Raw genomic sequence first — 25,829 nt, 5'->3', positions numbered from 1 at the left:
ACGTGACTCAGGTAACAGATACCTGCCTTCAGAGCGCTTATTTCTGATTGGTCTCCAAAGAGCAGGGACGTGGCATGGCATGCGGAAAAAAACCATGAGAAAATCGTTGTGAGAGCCCTTCCGACAAGCGTAGCACAGTGTGTAGGAGGCCATAGCCCTAAATATGACAGTGCCAACCTGCAGGACGGATTTGAGAGCAGGGTGATGATAATTTCCAGAACCACAGCCTTCCTAGATACAGACATTGTATAGTCTACCAGTATGGCATAAAAACCTTGAACGTTTGCTTTTCACAACAGTTTGAGAAGATATTTCCTATTGCCAGTCTTTCAAGAGGATGTTAGATACTGAGTTTTTTTTTTCAATTTTATTTCTCACAATTTGCATGACTTATGATGGTGTGTGTGTGTGTGTGTGTGTGTGTGTGTGTGTGTGTGTGTGTGTGTGTGTGTGTGTGTGTGTGTGTGTGTGTGTGTGTGTGTGTGTGTGTTATTGTTTTTATTATTTTATGTACTATAGGCCCTACTTATCATGTGGGCCTCTGAAAATATCATTGGTCTGTATGCTGTATGAGTCTGTCCACGTCTACACAGTAAATGTTTGCAGTGTTAGTTGGAAATTTGATAACACTACACAGTTAGTTTGTACTTAAACAATTCTTTGGCAGATCTTGGTGATTTTTTCCAATTTACTTTAATTCAGTTTTTGTTTTGTTTTACTAACATCCACTAACAGGGACTGTAGGTGGAAAATACCACCCTATAATTGCTACAACCTGTTACAGATATCACTTCTTGCTAAACACAAGCAAGAGTTACCTACACTCTCCCTTATAAGAGGGAATAAACTGCCAAATAATCTCTCTCTCTCGCTGTCTCTCTATCTCTCTCTCTCTCTCTCTCTCTCTCTCTCTCTCTCTCTCTCTCTCTCTCTCTCTCTCTCACACACACACACACACACACACACACACACACACACACACACACACACACACACACACACACACACACACACACACACAAAGAAAAATAGCTGCAGCTGCAGCTGCACCGAGACAGGGAGATTCACAAGTTGTTTATTACTTATTACATGATTAGTATGAATGCATTTGTGAAACAAAAAAAATGTCTCAGTTCAATAGGATAATAGAATGCATAGACTACCCATTTTGGATAAGAAAACTGCTGTCCTGCGAAAAAAATAAATAAACGAAAAGCAGCCTCCTTGTTATAGACCTACAGGGTTTTTTTTTTTTCAAAATGGACGGAATTTAGCCTACGTTTAAAGGCAGGCTCGGCTGGGCCGTAGAAGTTGTGTTACATTGTATTGATGACATTGTTACTACCACAGATTGCTACAGTAGCAGATGAACTTGCTGTGTTGTTTGAGGGCCGCAGGGAAGGCGACCGGATGTGACGTGAACAACAATCACCAACCCTGTCGTGGGAAGCAAAGATGGCGGGGGACTCCGCAATTGAGCTTCTGTTTTTGGATACTTTCAAGCATCAAAGTGCAGAGGTAAACCTCCCCTAGGACTTAAGTTGCGAAAATACATGCGGTCCACAAATCAGTTCATTGTAAAGCCTTTTGTTTTTTGTTGAGCTTGTTAATAAATTGCATCACTTCGCCGTCTGCTGCAGACACTGCCTGGCTAGGTAGCGCCTGTTAGCTAGTTAAGCTATTACTTGCACTGACAGACGCTATTGAAGATGCGAATAAGTTGCTAAATTGGCCAAATCAAACCATGTGCTGTTTGTCTCGGTCCCTAAACTGTTGTATTTTTCACACGCAAGGCAGTCAAGGCAAAAAAAAATACTATCATCTAAAAGCGTGAAAGCTAGCGTTAGCAAGCTGGCTTCAACGTGTACTAGTTAGACAGTAGAAACTAGATGCAAACTAAAACTCTTCGAACGTATACTTCCCAATTTTACCCGTAATACTAAAGCTGAAGTTTGTCGACAAAGAGCGATGAACCCCCCTTCTTATTTGTTCATACATTAGTCAAGCTAATCAGTCAGATTAATCTAGTTAGCAAGGTGGTTTCTTTCCAAGACACCGCGGTCGAGGTTATTATTTACGTTGCGGTACTAGAGCAACTGCTGATTCAGGTGTGTTGATTTTCTCATTAAACGGGTTCCTCTTGTTCTCTTTTACTGTAGCGTCTTCTTGTTCTCATTCATTTAACACGTATTATCTCACTGGTGCGCTGGATGGCTTTATTGCTGTTTGTTCAGTCTACAACAGAGCTTTGTTTACGTTAGATGCATGGCTCTAAATTAACTTTTTTCATCAGCAGCCAAAAAGCCTCGATGTTAATTTGACTGGTGTTAATTTAGAGCCCTGGTTAGATGTTAAAACATACTGGGGACGCTGAAAGTGGATGTGGCAAATGCTACAAAGCCACATAAATTATTGAACAACACATGCATTGACACATTAACATTTAGTTCTGCACACCTGCTGTTACAAGTAGTGTTGATATTTATTCTCAGTCAAGTCATGATTAGTACTGTTATGGTGGGTGATGGCTTGTGGTTAATTTGCAGGGTTCACACACAGCTGTAATTCACAGTCGATTGGCTGGGTTCATTGATCGCATACGATTTCTTGTGTTAAGAATATTGAAAGCATGTAAAAAAGTAAGAAATATCCACTCCTTCGTTGTGGTTTAAGTTTACATAATGTATTCTACCGGTATTCAGTTTGTTAACCTTTATTTACTTTCTCAGAGACGTATTGAGGTTATAGGCCCGTAGTGTTGAATGCAAATGTCCTTGATTGGAAGTCGCTTTGTATAAAAGTGTCTGCCTAATGTAATTTAATTTTCAATGATATTTCTACACCTGTGTCTCCCCAGCTGACCAATATAGATGTGGTGAGGTTTCCCTGCGGAGTCCTGGTAACAGAGATCCGGGTCATTCCTCCTGGCATCAAAGCTCACAGCAGCCTCCCGGACAGCAGGGCTTTTGGGTAGGTTCGCATTGCCGCTGTGAAAGCACTTGTGACTTGGTCTTAAGTCAGACTTGAGTCACAAATGACTTTACTTGAGACTTGACTTGACAATGTTAAAAATTACTTGTGACTTGAGTTGAGTTGTAAGCTATTGACTCGAGACTTGACTCGACAGTTTTAGCTTGCAATGACATGGCAAGTCTATATTCCGGTTTCTGCATTTTTATGTGAAAATATTGCATGAAAAAAATGGAAATTAAATAATTTGCCTTTAACCAGTACCAATACTAGGGCTACTGTTTTTGTTAAGCATTTGATTGGCAAAAGGGGGGTTGATGCATAGCTGTGTGGGGTAGTAATGAATTTATGACCAAAAGTAGTTGTCAAGATTGTGCATTATATATATGGTGACTTGTTAAGGACTTGGGGAAAATAAGACTTGGACTTGACTTGGCCTGGGTACGACTTGGATTTGAACTTGACTTCGCCAAATGTGTTTTAACTTGTGACTTGACTCATACTTGATTGGAAGGACTTGATACTTACTTCTGACTTGCAACTTAGTGACTTGGTCCCATGTATTGCAATGACCTTGTCTGTTTTTACCTAACTGAAATGGGGTAAATTGCCTAACATGTGAATGCACCTGTGTTAAACGTACAGGCAGACGAAATGCGTTCCAAGTTTTTCTCTTTTTTTCTTTCAGAAGTCAGGGGTCTTCTCTTCATGTCTTTCTAGTTGTTATATTACACCATAAAAGCCATGCCTTATCTCTTCACTCTGTTGGAATAATTCAGAAGCAACATTGCTGACTGAGTGAACTGCAAATGATAATCATAGTTGACATGCCTATGAGTTCCTAGTATCCATAGACTAGCATTCCTGGAGCTTCCCCGTGGTTGTGTATTATGGGATGTGATTTGTAATGCGCTGGTCTATGATGTCATCTGCAGGGAGACGGCACCCCATGCATTCCAGTTGGACCTGTTCTACAACAATCTGGCTAAACCCAATACACCTGTGTTTCATCGCCTGGGCAGGTACATAGCATACACACATTCACGTTTACATAAGATAATCCAAATTGTCTTTGGTTGTGTATGGAAATTCACTCACAGAACCAGTATGAAACAATGCTTCTAAGTGATTTTGTTTTGGCAAGTATAAAGGAATGCATCGGTCACCGCCTAGTTATTTTAACAGCTCTTTATTATGTGTTTGTTGCAGTTTGGAATACGATGAAAATAAGTCTATTGTCTTCAGACCGAGTGGAAAGGTAAGAACATGTTGTGGGGAAAAAATCCACAAGAACTTGCCCATCTAGCTGTCTGGGCTGGGGTTGAATTCATGGTATTTCTCTCAGCTTTTGAAAATACTACCCCACAATGAAATAGCTTTAATATGGCATTCGTCAATGCAGTGTCCTTGCATGGCGAACACAGCAGAGAAGGTTTTGTTTGAAGTCAGAGCGAGAGTGAGGTAGTGAGCACATCATGTTCCCCCCTCAGGCTCAATGTTACACCTCCACCCAGATTTCTTGACACAAATTAACCACACACACACACACACACACACACACACACACACACACACACACACACACACACACACACACACACACACACACACACACACACACACACACACACACACACACTTTGCCTTGGGTAAATTTTGCTCCAATGTTCCCAGCATTCATGCATTTTCCTGGTGCCTGTCAAAGGGTGTGTCTGCTCTGGATGAGCGAGTGAGTATTTCAAGGGTGTGTTAAGGGCCGGGTGGAGGAGGGCATGTGTTTGGTAAAAGAGATCAGGAGGGAAAAAAGAGAAATTGCTTACAGGATTTAGACCCAGTGAAGAGGTAATGAAGCCTTACTCATTAGAAATAATTAAACTGTGTAGAAAAATAAATTGTGCAGACACATTGCCTATTCCTTGTTAAGCTTTTTTTAATTGTTTATTCATTGTGTGTGTTTTCTTTGTATGCAGATCAACACAGACAATTTAGTGTTGCGGGGCTGGTACACTTGCCTGACCGTAGCCATATATGGGACTGTGGAACACTTGCACTCGCACGATCGTGAGCGTGACACACACTCGCCCCCTCCACCCCCACCTCCCCCGCCCCAGCAGCCCGCTCAGAAGAGAGCCATCAAGCACGGTGAGATCAGTCAATCAAAATCAGCCAAAGTGTATTTATTTAGCCCAATATCACAACTATACAACTGACTTAACGTGCTTTCAAGTACACCTACACATTCACACACCAGCTCTGGAGGTTGCCAAGAAGGTGCCAAGTGTCCGGGGTACATGTGAGGACGTGCTCACACGGAACTCAGTAGTTACACGCCACCTCGTTACAGGAAGCTGTGCTTGCATCTCACATCATTTAGAATGACAGCTGCCCCACGGTGCAGAGGATAGCTGGTAGCCGCAAGGCTACGTCTTTTCAGTTGAAGCGCTGCAGGAAGCACAGCCGTAGAATGTTAACCTTTTGCCCATGCTATAATGTGTGTACATTTGTGTATGCGTTTCCACACGTGCAGAGTGGGAGAATGAGGAGCAGTTTAACGGCAGCCCCCCCAGACCACAGCCCCGAGGGCCTCGAACCCCCCCTGGTCCCCCCCCACCTGACGATGACGATGAGGACCCCCTCGCTGTGCAAGGTAACGTTCGGACTTGGGACACGCATACAAGCACTTAGCTACCGACTCAAACGCATGCTTTCTTGACAATACAAATATGTAACAAGCATTCAGTACTCTGTAACCCGACAGAGAATCGCTTCTGTGCAGCAAGAGCGATAAGAGCGATTGAAGCGACTAGAGTTTGTCGGTTGAAAGCAGAACGCAACATTCCCATTGGCTGTGGTTACTGACCTCTATACAGTCATTGGCTGTGGCGCCTTGTCGCAGAACCGCGTCATAGGTCATTAGCATAACATAGCCAGGAGTTCAACTTCAAACTGCCGCTCTCGGCGTGCAAATCGCCTCTAGTCTCTAGAATCACTTTTGTCGCGCAAATCAATACAAAGTCAACTTCCGTCGCTCGCCTCGCTCTTGTCGCGCTAGGTATATTTGCCCGCTAGTGCTTGTTATATCTTGTATTGGCTGCTCATTGGTCATGGTCATATAGGATCTCAGTGAAGGTATCATGGCAAATGACACAGTACATTTACAGTGGTTGCTAAGTTCAGGCCTGGAATGACCATCTGTTTTCTTCGTATAAGTAATGGTGCTTTCGATTGTAAAATAGTTGTCATATTGCCTGCTCTATTTACCTGTTTAACTTGTTGTATCCACTGAGCTTTTGGGTGTGCTTGTGTTCAGGTCCCGTGAAGGAGGAGAGTGTGGATGGAGAGGAGTTCCTGGAGCCCGTCTCCCCAGAGCCCGGAGGCTCGGTGCGCACGGCAGAGAGAGAGCCCTTCTCCGAGCCGGAGCCGGAGGAAGAGGAAGGAGCAGAGGCGGAGGAGGAGGAAGAGGAAGGCACGGAGGAGGGCAGCGAGCCCGACGAGGAAGCGGAGGAGGACGAGGAGATGGCGGAGGTCGAGGACGAAGAGGAGGAGATGGACGAGGAGGGAGAAGGGGGTGAGTCTAGTTGCTTTTCCTGTTTCAGGGGTGTGAGTAGAGTTTAAGCTTTCTCAATGGGGGGCTCCACAGTCCCCTGGGGGTTGCCTGGTTCACACCAGACCATTTCACAAGTGAGCCACCTACTTAATTTCTCGTAGTGGAGGTATGATTTACAATTGCCAACCACTGTTTTTTGGCCGAAGACATAGTCAATCGTGTCAGTTGTATTCAAAGTACCGGTAATTGCAAGCTTCCATTTGTCAAGTGATACACGTCATCATCTTTTCACCCTTCCCCGATGTCGGATTGGCTTCCTGCTTCAGGCTAGCGCTTTGGGACAAGCTTCCATGCTGTCTTTCAGATCGGAAAGATGGGTCCTCCTTTGCACATGTGGGGGCGGCATTAGCCTATTTCTCTTTTTTTGGGTGGGGGGGTCAAGGATGTGTTGGGAGGCTTATGATGATTTCACAGAGGTGTTAGTTCAAAACAGGTTGAGGAACACTAGTCTAGTTGCTTTTCCTGTTTCAGTTTGCCTCTGCCCAGTGGTGCCAGGGGTGTAGCTCCACTGCTCACTGGTCGTCCAGCCGCACGTCCGTCCATCGCAGGTTTTTATGTTTGAACGATAGCTTTACAGCAGGTGGACGGCTGTACAGTACGCTGACTAAAACGTGTTCTTGTAATGATGGGGTGACATGAGTGTTGTCATTCTTACAGCATGTCTTACCAGGAGATCATGATGTCTGAACACTGGAGACAGATCTCCAGTGTCATCGTTGACCCTATGACGGCAAGTGTAGTGATGTGCTAACTAGGGCTGGGAATCGATCCAAATTTCTTGGATCGATTCGATTCCGATCCAGAAGGCTACCATCCGATTCGATCCACGATCAGATCCGATTTGATTCGATATCGATCTTTGTATTGTAGGGCTGTCACTTTAACCCATTTATGCCTAGAATTCTAGGACCGGTTATAAAAACACAACAAAGTTGTGAATCGATATCGCCCTTTTCGAATGTGAATCGATATTGGATCGAGATTTGATCTTTTGAACCCAGCCCTAGTGCTAACACGACAGCATGTTTATGTATGTGTTCAAATGAGACAATGGCTATGAAAAGATCTCCATTTGCAATACACCTGTTGACCTAATGGTGCAAATTGTCTGTTGTTGTGCTAACACTACATTGATGTAGAGTGATGCACTGACAGCAGTGTGTGTTTTATGTACATGTGTGTTTGTAGGAGATGACGGCTACTATCTCCACTGTAATAATTGACCCTATGACGCGTTTGTCATCCCATTGATATACTGGTGTGTGTGTGTGTGTGTGTGTGTGTGTGTGTGTGTGTGTGTGTGTGTGTGTGTGTGTGTGTGTGTGTGTGTGTGTGTAGGAGACGATGGCTACGAGCAGATCTCCAGTGACGAGGAGGACCTGGAGAGCGGGGCCTTCAAGCTGCTCGATGTGGACTACACGCCCGAGGACCTGGCCTCTGTGCCCAGCGTCCAGTACGACCCCTACGAGCGCGAGCTGCGGCCCCTGCAGCACTTCACCCCTCCCCAGACTACCCCTTACCAGGCCCAGCTGGCCCTCCTCAAGAGCCAGGGTACAGACCTGGAGGACCCCACCTCCGTCTGGGCCGAGTCGGCCGCCAAGCTCGCCGAGCTGCTGGAGTCCGGTAAGTGGATTTTACTCCACCGTGATTTGTCATTCTAGGACTTTGCCTGGGACTCGCTGGTCTTAGCTCTCTGTACGTTTCTGCTCAATTATCAACAAGTTACATTTGGGCCTGATCTCATTTAGCCTGGGAACTCCCATACTGCCTTTAGTTCTACACAATCGGTTCGATCTGAAAGATTAGTATGAGGTTGTGGTAAGAAGACGGGCTAAATTGTGACTAATTTATAGGCTTAGTGTTGTAGATAATACCATAATCTATCTGTGGTTATTGACATTATAGGTTTTATATAATATATAGTGTATGTTCTAATGAAATAATAAATGATAAGTCACTTTGGATGAAAGCATCTGCTCTACATGATGTAATGTAATGTTTTAAAAAAATCAGTTTTTGTGTGTGTTTGCGTAGGAGGCAGTGATGAGTTTGGCCCCCGCTGGGTGATGGCCCTGGAGGAGGTGCCCCCGGTGTTGGTGAAGGGCCTCAGCTTCCTGATGCTGAAAGACCCCGAGTCTGCCCGGGGGAACGTGCTGCCGCGCCTGATCGGCTGGGCGTGCTACGCCCTCAGCCTCAGCTGCGCGCTGGGCCAGCCCATCGCCCTCAACCTGCGGCAGCTGAAGGCGGGCGCCAAGCTGGCGTGCGCACTGGCTGACTGCGGGGGCGAGGTGGTGCGGGCGCTGCTGGCCCACGGCGTGCTGCCCACGCTCCTGGAGATGCTGTTCGCCGAGCACGTGTCCTCCGCGCTCAAGCTCAACGCGCTGAGGGCCCTCAACGCAGTCATCGACCAGCCACAGGGCATGGAGGTGCTCCTGGGCCACGCCAGGGGAGGCAGGGTTGCCGGAGGAGGCTCAGGTAACAACGGTAGCAGATTTTGCTGGATGATTAATTGACCTATAAATTATTGTGATAAACATTGACATTTCAGACTAGTGCATCTCAAACGTTTTAGATCAAATGGCCCCTGGAGCTCATGAGCCTGCCAACACCCCTGTTTAGTATTGAATAATAAAATGGACTAATGCTCCCTCAATAGCACATAAGCACCGCCCCCTCTCAGCTGTATCTTTCTCAACGCCTACCTAGGGCCATTCTTTTTCTTCTCCGCTTGCTATGATAAACCCACAACATGGTGGTCATTGCTCACTCCAGGCCCCGGCCATGCGGATGAAGGCTGTCAGGATGACATGGAGGACGGCGCGGAGAAGAAGAGGGAGCCCAGTGCCTACCAGCGCCTGCTGGAGCTCTTCCTGCTGGACCAGACGGTGCGCGTGGTGACGGCCGGCGCTGCCGTGCTGCAGAAGGGCCACTTCTACGAGCTGCTGCGGGAGCTGCGCAGGTGTGCTGGAGCCTGGGCCGAGAAGACGCCCACCTCCACCCCCATGGACACGGACCACGGAGGGGAGGCGGAGGACAGGGAGGGGGGAGAGGAGCGTGGCGTTGGGGGAGAGGGCGGAGGGTCGGAGGCGGCCGAGGAGGAGAGGGAGATGGAGCGCGTCCAGGGCCTGCTGGAGGAGATGCTCCACCTGCTGGTCACAGCGCCACACTGCATGCTGCAGCCGCCCACCAAAGCCTTCCCCACCAGTGCGCGCATCACGGGGCCCGTGGACACCAACGACCCCTATCCCGCACTTTACAGGTGAGTGTCTGTCTGTGTGCACAAATTGGCTTACCCTCTCAGCATTCATGGGGGCCAGGTTACAAGTTAAATGAACCATTCAAAACAACCTCAGAGGTAGGGATGCACGATGTATCGGCCAGATGTATCGGTATCGGCCGATATTCAACACATCGGACATCGGTCTGATGGGTAAAACTGGGCCGATGTTAACGCCGATGTTTTTTTTTATATGTTACGGTTCTAAAAGAATGGACTTGACGATGACTTTCACTGTTTGTCTTCTATTTTGTCTCAATTTTTTTATCTAATTATCAGAGGGAGTTAAAAACTGTTTTTGGAAATAAGACGACATTCAAAAATTCTGTTTGTTTGCATCATTGTCATCTCTTTTTTTTTTAAAAGAAAGAAAAACATTGGTATCGGTTAATATCGGTCATCGGCCAAAACCGCAATATCATAATCGGATATCGGTATCGGCCGAAATTTTTGACATCGTGCATCCCTACTCAGAGGTATTATCTCAAGACGAAACAGTTTCATTAATAATATTGAGATCGTTTGTGATTGATGGATCGGCAGGTACATGCACGCGTGCCACTTCCTGGAGTCTCTGGTGGTGCTGATGTCACATCCTGCGGCGGGCGGCCACGCAGGCCTCGTCCAGGTGGTGCGAGAGCTGCTCCGCTTCCTCTCCCAGACGCAGCCGGGCCTCCTGTTCCTGCTCAGCCACCACCAGCCCACCAACCTGCTGCTGCGCGCCTTGTCCCTGGCCCCCGCCCTGACGGCCCACCCGCTCTCCACCCTCATGGACATGGAGACCGAGGAGGTGGGCGGGGCAGGGCAGGGCGGAGACGGCTGCTCCCTGGAGGATCCCTTCCTGGCCTGGCTGGTGCAGGTGCTGCACGTCATGCAGGTAGGAATGGCAGCAATGTTTTAAGAGTAGCACACGTCAGGGTGGTGCAACCACAGCTAATGCCACTATTGTATGGATTAGATTATCAAATGAATTAGTTTTCCTAAAGGAGAAAATAGTTTTTTACATTGGGCCCTTGATTTCACATTATAACCTCATGTCCTACCCACCCCTGTATAGTGGGTGCATCCCAATATGTGACCTTGCCTCCTCCACTTGTGCTTGTCTCCTCGTCCCGCCTCCTGGCCCCTCCTCCGTGGAGAAAACGATAAAGTTTCCCAGCTGTCAGCCTCGCCACAACAACTTTTGAGGGACTGTTTTTCATTCACCATCCCAATTGCAAATGATAAAAAGACTTAACAATTGAGCTTTTGCAAGATATTGAAATATAATGCTGTTGTCAGTGATGTCATCATGACGAGAAGCAAGTGGAGGAGGCAAGTGGAGGAGGCAAGGTCACATATTAAAATGTACTCACTGTGTGTCATTTGGAGCTCTGCCGAAGATATTCGGCCATGAAACGACTTCCTATGGGCAAATTTTGCAGGCACAAACTATGCTGAAACTAATTTATTCATTATGGTAAGCTACCACTCATATAGCGTAGGTGGTGGAGTGCTTGTTTGGAAACTTCTTGGATTTGCGGGTAATACAGTGTTTGGAAGTCTGGTAAAGGCTGAGTCAGGTGAACACCCATTTAGGAGACCAGCGGAGGCTGAGAATTAAATGGAGTTCCCTTAGCACTGTAGATGGTGGTGGTTCACATCTTATGCAAGCTGCCACCAAATGCCACAGAAAGAGAAGGAGGAGACATCTCTCCCTTAGTAGCCCAAACTTGATCACACTCTTGCATTGGGAAGGCATGGTTTGATTGATCTGAGTCTACCTTGTTGACCGCGTTGACTAAGCAAAGTCGCTTTGCTTGTAGTCTGTGGAGCGTATGTGCACACTCGGCCATTTGAATTCATTTTTCCAATCAGAATGCATCATAATTTTGCATTGCACATGCACACTGCGCAGACTGGGCAGCAATTATACACCGTCACAAACGTGGTCATTGACTTGTCTTTGACCTGACTCTTTGTAGGGCGTGGCCGAGCTGATGGAGGCGGGTCTGGACGGCGAGGGGGAGGAGGTGGAGGAGGGGCCAATGGTGCTGTCCACGCTGCACAGCCTGTACCTCATCAGCTTCAGCCTGGGGGGCCGGGACGCCCTCACGCACGCTCTCTGCCTGGACAACAACATCACCTGCCTGACCAGCATCCTGCAGCAGCACGCCAAGGAGGGACAAGGGTGAGCCACTTCAAAGTCACGTGGAGAATTTCTTATGTGGCAGCCGTGGTGTAATGGCTAGGGAGTTGGAACTGCAGATCACAGGGTTGCAGCTTCAATCCCCACCCTTACCAATCCTAACCACTCCATGGCTGAGTTGTCCTATTGCCCAACTCCTACCTTCCTACCTACTTGTACCTAATTAACTTTTAAGAGCATCGGCTAAATGCAATCTAAAGGTGTAAGACGCAGGGCAACTTTTTGAGACATACAGTCTGGGCAGATATACTACAACATTTTGTTTGGACTGTTTTTTTTTTCATAACACTTTCATCAAGAGATTTAGGATCATCTACAGACAACTTTTCCATCTGAAAATGTTAAGGCAATCTTGGTGTTGCATGGCAACATTTCTCAAAAAGTTGTCATTACTGTAAGTCTGCGTTGTTTATTTGTGTGTTGGTGCACAGGGAGGGTAAGGTGCGCAAGTCAGTGGCCTACAACTACGCCTGCATGCTGCTCCTCATGCTGGTGCAGAACTCCAATGACATCAGGATGCTGGAGACCCACGGCACCACTCTACTCAACGCCTGCAAAGCTGACGACAACAACACAAAGCTGCAAGGTACTGCTACCATGGTCTACTGGTATTTACTGGTGCCATCTCGACGGCTACTGGTATTTCACTAGGCTACTGCTGTTGTACTGTAGTCCACTAGTCTGCAGCAGCACTCGCGGCATAGTGGTTAGGGAGGTGGACGGTTGTAAGATCGATTCCCACCCTTACCATTCCTTCCTACACCACCATCCATGGCCAAAGTGCCCTTGAGCAAGGTGCCTAACCCCACATTGCTCCAGGGACTGTAAACGATACCCTGTATTTAATAATTCTACGTCGCTTTGGATATTAGCATCAGCTAAGTGATGCTAATGTAATGTACTGTACTGTACTGTACTGTACTGTAATGGTTCTGTTTTATTCCCACTGGCTGGCCAGCACCATTTCACAATAACTGACATTGTTGTGCCCCTTCAGAACTTGGCAAATGGCTGGAGCCACTGGAAAAACTGCGCTTTGACATCAGTGCAATCCCAACACTTATCGATTACATAAAACAGGTGAGTTATAATCATAATTTGGTTAGACTAAAGATCAACTCAGTGAAAACATTCTGTGGGGTGTGGGATTTAAGAAAGGAATTTTCATTCTTTTGTTATTCTGTTTCACCCCAAATCAGAATATAGAGAACCTGATGACCCCAGATGGAGCGGGACTCACCACAGCTCTGCGAATACTGTGCCACGTCGCCCTCCCTCCACCAGCTGTCCCAGGTACACAATCTCTCTCTCTCTCTCTCTCTCTCTCTCTCTCTCTCTCTCTCTCTCTCTCTCTCTCTCTCTCTCTCTCTCTCTCTCTCTCTCTCTCTCTCTCTCTCTCTCTCGCTTGCTTGCTCGCATGCACACACACACACACACTTACATTCTAACATTGACACAGACACACGCACACACACACATACAGACACGCATAAATACACACACACACACACACACACACTAATGTCGACATACACACACTTTCCCAGCGATATTCTATTGTTGTTGTTTTGGTTAAATGATCTTCACAAATGTAGCTTGACTAATCGTCATTTGTAAGTTTCAAAGTGTAATGCAATCTTAAGTATCAAAGTCGGCAAAAGGAGCTGAGGTATTTCCTCTTGTTGATGTGGTGTTATGATTTGAAATGTAGTTGATTCATCCTCTTTATGTCGGTAGATGTCAATGCAATATGACTGAGGCCTATGGTATGGTCCTTAACCTGTCCCTCCTCCCCTTTCTCCAATTCCTTAGCCCCAGCTTCTTTTTTAAAGAGACATTGGGTTCCATGAAAGGTGCTATAAAAAAACAAGGGGGTGCTGTGGTGCAGTGCCCACAGAAGGGCTTTCACACCTAGGGGCACCCTGGTTTGAACCCTGTGTCATTTCCCAACCCTACCCCATCTCTCTCTCCACACTCACTTCCTCTCCTCTGTTTACTGTCACTATGAAATAAAGGCCCAAAAAGCAAAAAAAAAAACAAATTCAAATTATTTTTTTAAATTAAACTATCAGCCAAATCTAATGTAAAGTAATTGTGTGCTCCTCCCCAGGTCAGCAGAAGGAGTTGAAGTGGACGGTGGCGGTGATGGCCCTGTTCTCCAGCGAGGGCATGGACACCTTTGTGCGCCTGCTCCAGAAGCTCTGCCAGCTGCTCCTGCTGCCCTGGCGCCTGCACGGCCCCCTGGGGCCCGGCGCCCAGCGCGTCACCGTCATGTCCCTGGCCTCCTGCGCCCTGCGGCTCCTGCGCACCATGCTGAGCGAGCTGCTGCAGGGAGGAGGTGGCCGTGGAGGAGGCCGGGGTCCAGCCGGAGGAGGAGGAGGAGGAGGAGGGGGAGGGGGAGGAGGAGCAGGGCACGAGTGCAGAGATGCCCGCATCCCATCTGTATGTGTGAACCTTCACACGGTGTTGTGCTCAACACCGGCCACCGGGCGCCTCGACGAGCAGGAGCTACGTGTGCAGGTGAGAAGGAATCCTCTGAAGTAGAAGCTATTTTGTGCGCTTGTGGATATTTATTTAAGCGCATTGGTTTTGGAGTTTTAAAATGTGCATTTCAAATTAAATATTCCATTTTGGGGGCTAAAATGCACCCGTAATAATGAAGTTTTTTTATATACATACCACGTCGTGTTTACATGTAAACGGATAAAAAATATCTGCATGTACAAATATCCGCATAGGTGTAGCCAGCACCATAGTGCACTTTGCCTTTGTAGGGGAGTATAGCATTAAGTCTTTGTATTTCGTTTTGTTAGATTTATTTATAATAATACAAGGAGTAGTAAAAGCCCAATGCTGTGACAGGGTGATCTGGTGGACGTGCTGCTGGTGCTGACCCAGGCTGTGGGCCAGAGGGAGATGGCGTCGGAGGAGACCCTGGCGGGCAACGGCTGGTCGCTCATGCTGAAGGAGGTTCTGACCTCCATCCTGGCCGCTCCAGAGAACGTCTTCAGCGGCCTGACGCTGCTGTCCGAGCTCCTGCCCCTGCCCCTGCCCATGCAGACCACACAGGTAACGACTCATGCTTAAAGACACACTGTGTTGTTTTTGTTTGTGTTTATTGCATTGAGGCTGAGACATAAAATAGCTTGAATTGGAACATACTGTACATTTAGGTTGTACCCTGGAGTTAAATAATCGAGCTTTACATTTCTCCTGCACAATTCAAAGGTCCTTTTCTCATTTTCAATCGGGATGTTGAATGGGGAAAAGTACCCTTAGCGTTTTTGTGGCCAGGCTGACTGCGGGGAAACGTAATTGGTTTTCCACGGAGACGGGGCTTCAGCTAAGTGCAATGCCACAAGCGCAGGTGGAGAGCGGGAGCTAGGATGGAATGTACCCTCTCCTGATTCCATGTCTCTCTGCCCTTAATACGGGAGACAGATTCATGTTGTTTTGGAGTGCCGTGCCACTATAAAGGCACACTCATTTGAATTAAAATCTGTCTGTTGGGCGACAAAGTTTCTGATTTCACGTGAAATGACCATGCTAATTTCTGAACGTTCTGCGCCTCTCCGGCTGCAGGCGTTGTCGGTGCAGGATGTGAGCGTGGCCCTCAACACGCGCAAGCTGTGGAGCATGCACCTGGGGGCGCGCGGCCCCATGCTGGTGGAGGTGCTGAAGGGGGTGGCCGTCAGCAGCTGCCCCCCACTGCAGGCCATGCTGCGCCGTGTCTGCGTGCAGCTCTGCGACCTGGCCGCCCCCACCGCCACCCTTGTGATACGGACCCTGCTGGAGCAACTTCAGGAGGAATTGCAACCGTAAGTCAAGATTTACAACCACCTATATTAGGAAATATCTATATAAGGTACATAGATATTAGATGAAAGCGTTTGTTTGGCCCAGCCGTGGCTCTAACGGTTAGGCACTAGACTGCTATGCCGCCGGCCCAGGAGCGATTCCGGCCCGGGTCATTTGCCGATCCTTCCCTGTCTCTCTCTCCCAACTCGCTTTCTCTCTCCTCCACTGTCTTATTTTGCAAAAGAAAGGCTTAAAAGACCCAAAAATATCTTTTAAAAAACCCAAAAACACACACACGTTAGCTTACCATCACCCTCGTCGTCCGCTCCCTGCAGGAGAAGCTGCAGGAGGAATTACAACCGTAGGTCAGCATTTCCAATGTCCGTGCAAGAAAACATGATCAACGCCAAACAAGATTTTTAGGAAAGTTCCTCACACTCACTAGTTGGTCTGACATTGGACAGGCGTGCAACCTCCTCATCACAAAGCACTTGCACTTCAACACAAGAAAACATGCACATTATCAAACAACAGTTAATAATGGTTGCAAATTATACCACATTCCACGCCATATGTTGCCACTAGTCGTCTTGGGTAAAAGTGATTGCAATGTAATTCATCTTTTGTCCTCTGCAGGGATCGTATATGTGGCCGTCTGCCACGGCTGCTGGCGCTGCTGGACTCGCTGGCATCTCAGCGCTGCTGCAAGGCGGCCATGTTGTCCCTGCTGGGCGGGGCTTCCAGAGAGGGCCGCGTGGAGGGCCTTGACCTGCTGCCTTCGCTGTTCTCACTGCTGCTGCCGCCCGCCGACGCCAACATCACCCTGCAGCAGAGCGCAGAGTTCACCGCCACCATCCTACAGTCCCTCTGTGACCAGGTAACTCAGGCCTGTTTAGACCACATGGGTTATTCCTTCATGACTGAACACACAACAAACTAAGACGATCACATGGCCTCCTTGGCAGAGGTAATAAGAGAACCATGTTGGACGACTGGCCACACTATAAAAAATGTGTGTAAATGTAAACCTACTGTAATAGGACTCTTAAAATAGGATTTTTAATTGCTTGTGTCAAAACGCAACAAGATAAAAGTGCCATTTTGCTATTCTTCACATTTCCCTAATCTGTTGCCATATAAGGACAATTTTATGATTGCCTGCTTGCTGTGTTCTTTTTTAGTGTGTTTGTGTGTGTGACGCTTTGGTCAAAAGGGTCTGTTAAATGTAATATGTGTGTTGCAGGACATCTCCATGGTGGTGAGTGGGTCTGGCGAGGGCTGCGTGTCGGAGGCGGAGCAGCTGGCCAACGCGGTGCCGTCCCGGGAGACGCTGGCCAGCGTGTGCGAGGGGCTGCTGGAGGTGCTGGGCCACGGCCCCAGCACACACACGCTCCTCCACACCTGCCTTCGCACACTCATGATCCTCACCGAGCACGACTACGGACTGCACCACATCAAGAGGTACGTACACACACCCCAATTACATTTCTGTGGTTTGGTCTGGTTTCCGTTAACTGCAGATCGGACAACATAGATCACTTATGAAGGCTTTTGTAACTGAAACGCCTCTCTAACCCTGCAATGGATGAATAAAAACAGAAAAAAGGGTCGGAAACCGCTTGGCTTTTGAATGTGACATAAGTGTGACATGTATTTTGCACTATGGAATGTGGCAAATGTTAAGGTGTGTGTGTGTGTCTGTGTGTGTGTGTGTGTGTGTGTGTGTGTGTGTGTGTGTGTGTGTGTGTGTGTGTGTGTGTGTGTGTGTGTGTGTGTGTGTGTGTGTGTGTGTGTGCGTGTGCGTGTGCGTGTGCGTGTGCGCGTGCGCGTGCGCGTGTTGTAGCGCCCTGAAGAAGCACAGCCTGGTGGTGGTGTCTCTGCTGAGGAGGGAGATGAGCTCCTTCACCAAAGATTCTCCAGAGCTGCTGTCAGCCCTGCTAGACTTCCTCAGGCAGATGCTCAACTCGGACTCAGTGGTGAGACTTTGTTTCAAATGCAGCTACAATCCCCAACTACCAACACATACACACGACAAACAGACATAGCGGAACAGGACCTCCCTAGCTTCTTGGTATGTTGTCATTGTTAGCTTGCTTGCTCAGCCTGTGGGACAGCTAGTGCATTTCATATATTCAGTAATTTAGTAATTTTATCTTTGTGTGTGTGTTTTTTTATTTTTTCTTGTTTTTTTGTGCGTGTAGGACGAGCAGCTAGTGCATTTCATATATTCAGGAATTCAGTAACTTCATCTTTGCTTGTGTGCATGCGTGTATATGTGTGCTTGTGTGTGTGTGTGTGTGTGTGTGTGTGTGTGTGTGTGTGTGTGTGTGTGTGTGTGTGTGTGTGTGTGTGTGTGTGTGTGTGTGTGTGTGTAGGACGAGGAGATGGACTCGCGCTCGGTGGCCCAGAGTGTGTTTGAGATGAAGCAGCTGCTGCAGTGGAAGGACAACTCTGACCAGCACCCCCTACTGGAACTGGAGAAACACCTGACGGTACACTAAAGGGCGGGTTATGCTCTGTTTAGAGCCTCAACGTAGTGAGTCAACGCAGTGAATATTGATTTATAGCTCCATTCTAGCTGCGCTATCCGTTTCCGTCACAACGGTAGGGACAGCGAGATGATTGTTCAAACTCTACCTTCAATACAAGGAGTAAACTAGACGTGTCTGTCGTTTTGTAGCTACACAGACTCGACGACAATGAAAATGAAACATTACATCTTTATGTTACGTGCATTTTTGATCGCACTGGTAGCCACTACGGTAGTTAGGAAGAAAGTGGTGGTTCATTTGACGAGGGTAGGTCGCACGAAGCGGAATGTTTCCTCAGAAACACTGTTCAACTGCCCAAATATAACTTCAGCGTCGTAACTTGCAAGAGCATGTGTTGTCTTTGGTTCGTGTAAATAAATGAAATGACAAAAGCATGGGCAACTTATTTCATGAAGAGCTCACACAGTCCGTAGCCCGACGAAAGTCATAACAAGGAAGTAGCTTGTTCTCGACCTGAGGACAGAGCAGGCTGGTCGAGAGGACCAATCAGAGACCTGTTTTCTCTCCTTCCCGCCCTTCACTCAGTTGCCGTCTGCATCATTAAGGGCGTTCGAGATGGCGTATTTTTGACGAGGTTGAAAATTTGCTAGGCAGCGAGCATGCTCAGTGTGTCCGCGTGAAGCATCCTGGTTAGAATTTGCCGTTCACGACGCAGTTGAAGGGAGTGACCTCTGCGCGGCAGTCGTGTCACATGGCGTTGAACCATCGCGGGAACAAAAGTTTTGTCAAGCTGCCACGCAGTAACAAAAACCTACTGCGCTGGGCAGAAGATCTCCTCCATGATGTGAGGAATCAGCTGTGATTGGTGTTCTAAGCTCATGTGATTCATGTGTGTGTAGTTGAACGTGCTTCATTTTCTAAATGCTGAAATGCATTTCATGCTCAAATGCAGCATACTCAGAGTGGTATCATCCATATGTATGGTCGCACAAACCCACTTACAACAGTAAAAAAAAAAGAAACAAACCAACCTGTCAGATGCTCCATCTTCGCCACGTTAGGAGTGTATGCCGTAGGTTACAAAAACAGTACTATTCCGCAGACCGCCTGCTCGACGGTTAGAGTAGTGGTTGCGCGTCTGACTTCCATTCATGAGGTCCCTGGTTCGAAACTGCACGGAAACACAGGAAGTCTTTAGTTGCTGATGGTTAATGTGGAAAGTTGAAACAGACCCGTTGCGAGTGACTTATGTTGTCCTTTATGTATGAGAGTGCACGAAACAGAGTGGGCTTTGTGGTTGGCGCTCCATGGTAAAGCTAAGTTACATATTGAACACCTGGGTTCAACCCTCGCAGGATGGGTTGGCGCTGTTAAGTAATTTTAAAACGGTCCTATCTGAATGACGACTTTGGTCCCAAAACACAAAATGAATAGCCTAAAGTGAGCACTAATTAACTGAATTATTACATGGAAGTGAGGCCAAATCATCACAAATTTAACTAAGAGTTGTACCATGACTCACCGAGTGGTAACCTGTGTCTCTACCTCAAGACCATCCGATTTCTCTTCGAGAGGCAGAGAGAGTCTGGGATTTCACAAGCATGTGCCGACATTGGTAAGCGCGTCATGGAATTAGCGCCATGACTTAATTCCACAAGAGGGCGCCGTGGTACACCCGCTGTCAATAAAGGTAGTTCCACCCACAGACCCATAGATCCACCTTCTTTGCCGCTGTTGAAATCTCGTCGTCCTGATGTGTCCAGCTTGGTTGTGACGCAGTTATCCCCTCCTTTTTATGACCAAGCAAATCACGTTTTGATCAAATCTTTTGCTGCGTGGTTGCAAACGAGCCTATTCACTGCGTTGAGTCACAATTTTGGGGAGGTGCCCCAGAGTGCCTGCGTGATGGGGGGGCTTCCCTCCGTTAACTGGTTGGCTCACTGCATCACGACGCAGGGAAGTTGGTCTCGAGGCATAAATCACCCTTAACACTCATGCTGGCACTCGTTAGTAGAAGAACACTTGTTACACCCCAAACCTAGACTGCCTTAAATATCATTTAAGGTGCACTGTGTAGGATTGTGGCGAGAGTGGGTATTGCAACTAGCTATGTTGCTCATTGAAACCGTGTTGCCTGTGTCCAAATTTGATACTTCTGTGAATATTTACTAAGTAAATTTACTAATTACTAATATTTACTAGTATGACCAAAGTACAGTATGTTTTGCAGCTAAAAATGTCTATTTCTGGAAATTCAATATTTTGGACAATGGAGAAGATCCCCTTTTCATGTATGATAAGTGGGATTTTCCCAGTCATAATGAATACTTGATGGTGGTAAGTATTCATGGAAAAGGTAATATTTGTGAATGGGCAGCATGAATTCTTAAAAAAAAAGAACTACTAAAAATATTACTGTACACAGTGCACCTTAAAACTAAAACTGTGATCAGCACCCTCTATTGGAGCTAGAGGAAGTACTCACGGTACAATATTACTTGGACCTAAATAGTCATTGTAACACCCTTTTGAAGCCGTAAACTCTCATCACATTACAATATGCCAAACATGTTTTAAGCACCACTTTAACAAGCACAGTGCACATTGTTGCTTATATTTGAGGGTGACTTTGTCTTGACTTTGTGTGAATGTTTAGGAGCAGTCTAAGGATGACGACTCCTTGGAAACCGTGCTGGAAGGTCTGGGTGGCATCAGGCAGATTCTAGAGAGTTCTTCAGACTCCGCGTCCAGCGAGCCTGACATCGAACCTACACTCCCTCAGCCAGACACGCTGCAGACTCAGTACAACCACAGGTGTGTGTGTGCCTGCGTATGTCTGCGCGTGTGCGTATGCATGTGTGTTCATGCATGTCAAGGGTCTGATAATTCAGCTGACGCAAGTGTTTACTGTACATGGTAAGGCACATTGTTCATACATCCTTCATCATTGTTCTGGATCTTATGTAAAGATGCTGACGTCTGTCATGTCTTAAGATTGTCATTCATCTAGTTCGTTGTATCCAAAGATGAGCTTTAGATCAAAAGGTTGTGGTTTTGAATCCCACCCTTTCACTCCCTACCATTCCACTCTGTCCATCGCTGAGGAACCCTTGAACAAGACACCTAGCCTCTCACTGCTCCAGAGGCCGTAACCAATGCCCTGTGAATATCGCTTGGCATAAAAGCGTTAGCTAACTGTACTGTAAAGTAATGTAATGTAAGCTAATTTGGTGTGTGTCTGTGTGTGATGCTGTGGTTGTTTCAGGACGGTGTATGTGCTCTCTGACGTGATGGATGAGCAGCTGAAAGCCCTGTGGTTCTCTCCCTTCCACTCAGACGAGCTGGAGACAGACCTTGACATGGTATGTGTGGCATTTCCACTATACAATACAAGACCGTTTTTTATTCAGTTGCAGAAAAGTATTTCGGATATAAAATCTGGTCGCGTAACGCCTTTTTATTCATGTGCCACTATAAACTTTAAATTTTGTACGTGTGCTTGCATTTTTCATTGTAGAATAAAGTGACGCTGGTGACCCTTCTTTTATAGCAATATCAATAAGATATGTATTGCACATTATCATACATGACTGTCATTCAATGTGCTTGAGAGGAAAGAAAGAAGAGAGAAGAAAACTATTCTAGAAAATACAAAGTGTAGACATTATTGTAAAGAGTAGATAACTAACCATTAACCAGAGCCAGATGGAAATAACAGTGTTTTTGCAAAACATGACACTGTTGGGGAAGTTCTAATTTGAACAGGAGGCTGGTTCTGCTGTTGGTACTGACCTCCTTGACTCCTCCTTGTGCAGGTGAAAGTGGACCTGTTGGCGCTGGCCCAGCAGTGTGTTCCCGATCTGGACCTGCAGGCGGAGCTGGAGAGGTCCTTCCTGTCAGAGCCCACCTCCCCAGTGCACCCCCAGCCAGTCAAGGGCTTCCGGCTGGGCAAACACAAACACGAGACCTTCATCACATCAAGGTACACGCTTTCAAAATCAAATCAGGCAGCCGTGGCCTAGTGGTTAAAGGAGATGGGCTTTAGATCAGAGGGTTGCAGGTTCAAATCCCACCCCTCCACTCCCTCTCAAGTTCAAGTTCAAGTTCTCTCATTCTACCATATGGCTGAGGTGCCCTTGAGAAAGGCACCTAACCCCACACTGCTCCAGGGACTGTAACCAATAACCTGTACTTAGAATAACTGCCCTTGGATAAAAGAGTCAGATAAATGTAATGTAAATGATCTTTCTTCTGGGTTTACTTTTTCCTATATTCTAATACTCATGTCCTGTGTGGGGGTTTTGTTTGTCCCTCAGCGGTAAGTCGGACTATGTGGAGCCGGCCAAGCGTGCCCACATCATGGCGCCGCCCAGAGGAAGGGGACGGGGCATGTTCTCCCAGCACCCAGGAGGTCGGCCGCACGACATCTTCCGCCAGCGCAAGCAGAACACCAGCCGGCCTCCCAGCATGCATGTGGACGACTTCCTGGCAGCCGAGTTTAAGGACGTGGGCCCCGGTGCGCCCGGACTAGTCACACCCAAGCGGCCCCCCAAGGGTGGAGCGAAGCCCCCCACTCGAGGCCTGCTGACAGGGGGAGGGGGAGGAAGCAGGGGTGGCAGAGGAGGCTTCACCAGCCACACGCGATTCTTCACGCCACCTGCTCCCAAGAGTGTGCTGCTGACAAGTAAGACCCACTTTTTTGTCTTTTCTGTCCTTTGCCTCTTTTGGAAATAAACTCTTTTCCTCACAAGTTGCTTGAAAAAGGGTCCAGGTCAATAGACGGAACAGTCACTACTACCATCTTGTATTTCGCATTTCTCAGTGGTAAACGTATTGCACGTCACTTTCATTTGTTCTGTTTGTTGGTGTTGTCCTCTTATGTCTTCATGGTGCTGCAACCTCGCTGCCTCTGAGACAAATTTCTCCTGGGTGGGTACTAGTGTCCAGTGGAAGAAACCTAACCTAATTAAAACAGAGTAGTACAGTGTCCACAGAGCTTTTCTTTGGAACTACAGAGAGAGCACATTTTATTTTTGTCACCTTGTGCGTATGTGCTGTGCCTATCAGTTACTGTTACCAATACCCTGTAATATCTGTAAATCGCTGTGAATAAGGGTGTCAGCTAAGTGTAATGTAATGTTATATAATGTAATAAGTGAATGTGCTTATGTGCTGAAGTTTTTTGCTTTATGCCTTAAGGGCGCGATCACACAGAACGCGGATTTTACAGTAGGAGGCGGATGTATTCTATTGTTTGTCAATGAAAATGAGCGGATTACGCGTCTGATATCAGCGCAAGGCGGGTTGCGGATTCTCCGCGCCGGGCGGATCGAGTTGAAAAAAGTTCAACTCAAGGCGGAAAACCCGCGGCGGATTTCCAGATGTTCGATAGGACAACATTCATATCAGATTCCCTATCCAACGTTAGGAGAGCAAGGAAAGAGCTCGTCTTCTATTCATTTTACATAGATGAATGGACAAAGCATTTTGTGTATGTTTTCACATCATTTAATGACACAACACCATCGATTAGGCTACGTTGCGAGTGACAGTTGTCGTTACGTTGCCTAGTCACCGCATTCGAATAGGCAGTGGATCCGCGCTTGGTGTGGTCACTTCTGATTAATCAGCTGGACGCGCATCGCAGATTGTAGGCAGAAATCCGCGGTCTGTGTGATCGCGCCCTAACACTGTAATATACAGTTATGCTGAAAATAATAGCAGTGTCTTTACAAAGGTGAGTAAATGTCAAAATTCTTCAAATAAATTGTACTTAAAATCATGGTTTCTGATAAGTGATAACGGCTTTGCGTCTATGGTTCATGGAGTAGACCAAAGTTTGGCAACGGTCAACGGGTATTGCAGCCAAGGTTAATTGTACTCTATTCCACAATTTATTGGTTTTGCTTCATGAACAGCATTTTTTAATGTCAACCCACAAGTTGGCATTAAGGTCTGGGAATTGGGCTGGCCACTCCAGTAGTTGGATGCAGTTTGTCTGCTCGCTTGCTGTTGTGTTTGGGGTCATTGTCTTGTTGACACATCCACTTCAAAGGCATTTCCTCTTCAGTATAGGGCAACATGACTTCCTCCAGTATCCTGATGTACTCAAACCGATCCATGATCCCTGGTATGCGTTAAGTAGGACCTTTTGGAAAGGCACTGCTATTATTTTGAGCACAACTGTATGTAATGTGGAGGCATAGGATTTTTTTCCCCCTTAGGATGGCGGCACACAGACACGCAGCGGTCCTGGAGTACAGTGTACTCCAAACACAATTCCGTTGCCTTTTTCCGACAATGACAATAAAATGAATATAATAAAATGCTAAATATGTGTCCCAGGTAACTACCCTCGGCGTGACGGCGGGGGGCGTGGCGGCGGTGGCTCCAGCTGGAGTGCCCAGGTGACGGCCCTGGCCCACCGAGCCGCCTACAGTGAACCGCGCGGCGGACAGAGCAACTTCCCCAGAGGACCAATCACAACTCGCACACCCCCGGCTGGCATGTCTGGTAAGTACACTTGTAACTACATCCTTCATTTGCATTTGTAAATGTTTAATCTCGCTTGAAATAAACAAGTTTTGCTAATTATTTCAAAATCCATTCCATTGAGTTGGGGAGCTGGGAGGGTGACATCAACTCTTAACTTGGGATAGCAAGTAAAAGACATTTCCTGACGTAAGAAATATGACTTGGGAATAAGGGGCTTTCATGAAATAGGGTTCCTTTAGTTTTTTTTAATTATTAAAATGTTGTACGATTGGCTGGAAGGTATTCCTCCAGGTGCATGCCCAAATGCTACCAATTCTTAGAGACAATTTCCGTTTGTTTCCGACAAGTTTCTTATTGTTTGTTATCAGTACCAAATGATCTCTCATGGCCGTTGCTCCTTCCTCTCTCTCCTCAGGTGCATATCGGTTGGCGGCCAGGGACCGTACTCCCAGAGGTCGAGGGACTGGCCTATCGTGGATGGGCGGAGGCGGCGCTGGCGTCAGTGGAGGCGGGATCGGCGGCAGCGGTGGGCGTGGCTCTCAGGGGAAATTCAACAGCGGTGGCCGAGGTCGCCACGTGCGCTCCTTCACACGCTGACCAATTAAAGCAAAGGCCTCACTAACGGACCTAACGAAAAACAAAACTACGTCGTGTCTGAGAGACACACACAGTTGGACATGTCTTTATGTGAATAATGATTTTCTGTTTGTTTTATTCTTGTTTTTTAAATCGTGTCGAGTAAAAGTTTGAATGCTGATGGAAGTAACCTGTAGTTGCTGATTTTTTTCCAGTGCACTGGTGCTGGACGCCATGCATGATGTCAACTTAGAAATCATTTGGTAGCGAGCTGCTGGTAGCGAGTTTCATGAATGTGTGTCCAAGTTGGCTGTTTATGCTACTTGCTGAAGCTACGATCAATCATTCTTCCCTTTCCTTCTCTAACCTGTCAACAGAACTGGCGCATCCTTGCCTTAAACACATTCCATCGAGCTATTGGAAATA

General features: G+C 47.1%; 1 protein-coding gene across 1 annotated transcript; it reads left to right on the top strand.

Annotated features, from left to right (window-relative positions):
• Window positions 1-1,428: 1,428 nt before the first annotated feature.
• virma (vir like m6A methyltransferase associated) lies at window positions 1,429-25,589 on the top strand. The gene is made up of 28 exons (XM_063199170.1): window positions 1,429-1,518; window positions 2,858-2,970; window positions 3,906-3,992; window positions 4,180-4,228; window positions 4,941-5,112; window positions 5,498-5,617; window positions 6,281-6,538; window positions 7,916-8,200; window positions 8,612-9,052; window positions 9,350-9,836; window positions 10,398-10,731; window positions 11,819-12,024; window positions 12,474-12,628; window positions 13,040-13,122; window positions 13,242-13,335; window positions 14,153-14,562; window positions 14,905-15,111; window positions 15,625-15,860; window positions 16,477-16,717; window positions 17,084-17,301; window positions 17,684-17,816; window positions 18,216-18,332; window positions 20,989-21,146; window positions 21,598-21,694; window positions 22,148-22,314; window positions 22,649-23,016; window positions 24,678-24,845; window positions 25,243-25,589. Exons 1-28 carry the CDS (start codon window positions 1,456-1,458, stop codon window positions 25,422-25,424), a joined length of 5,649 nt encoding a protein of 1,882 aa, XP_063055240.1. The 5' UTR covers window positions 1,429-1,455; the 3' UTR covers window positions 25,425-25,589.
• Window positions 25,590-25,829: the final 240 nt, after the last annotated feature.

This window comes from Engraulis encrasicolus, chromosome 5 (genome assembly GCF_034702125.1).
Source record: "Engraulis encrasicolus isolate BLACKSEA-1 chromosome 5, IST_EnEncr_1.0, whole genome shotgun sequence".
NCBI classification, from domain to species: domain Eukaryota; kingdom Metazoa; phylum Chordata; class Actinopteri; order Clupeiformes; family Engraulidae; genus Engraulis; species Engraulis encrasicolus.
The sequence above is the reverse complement of the archived record's forward strand: the minus strand, read 5'-3'. Positions and strand labels throughout refer to the sequence as shown.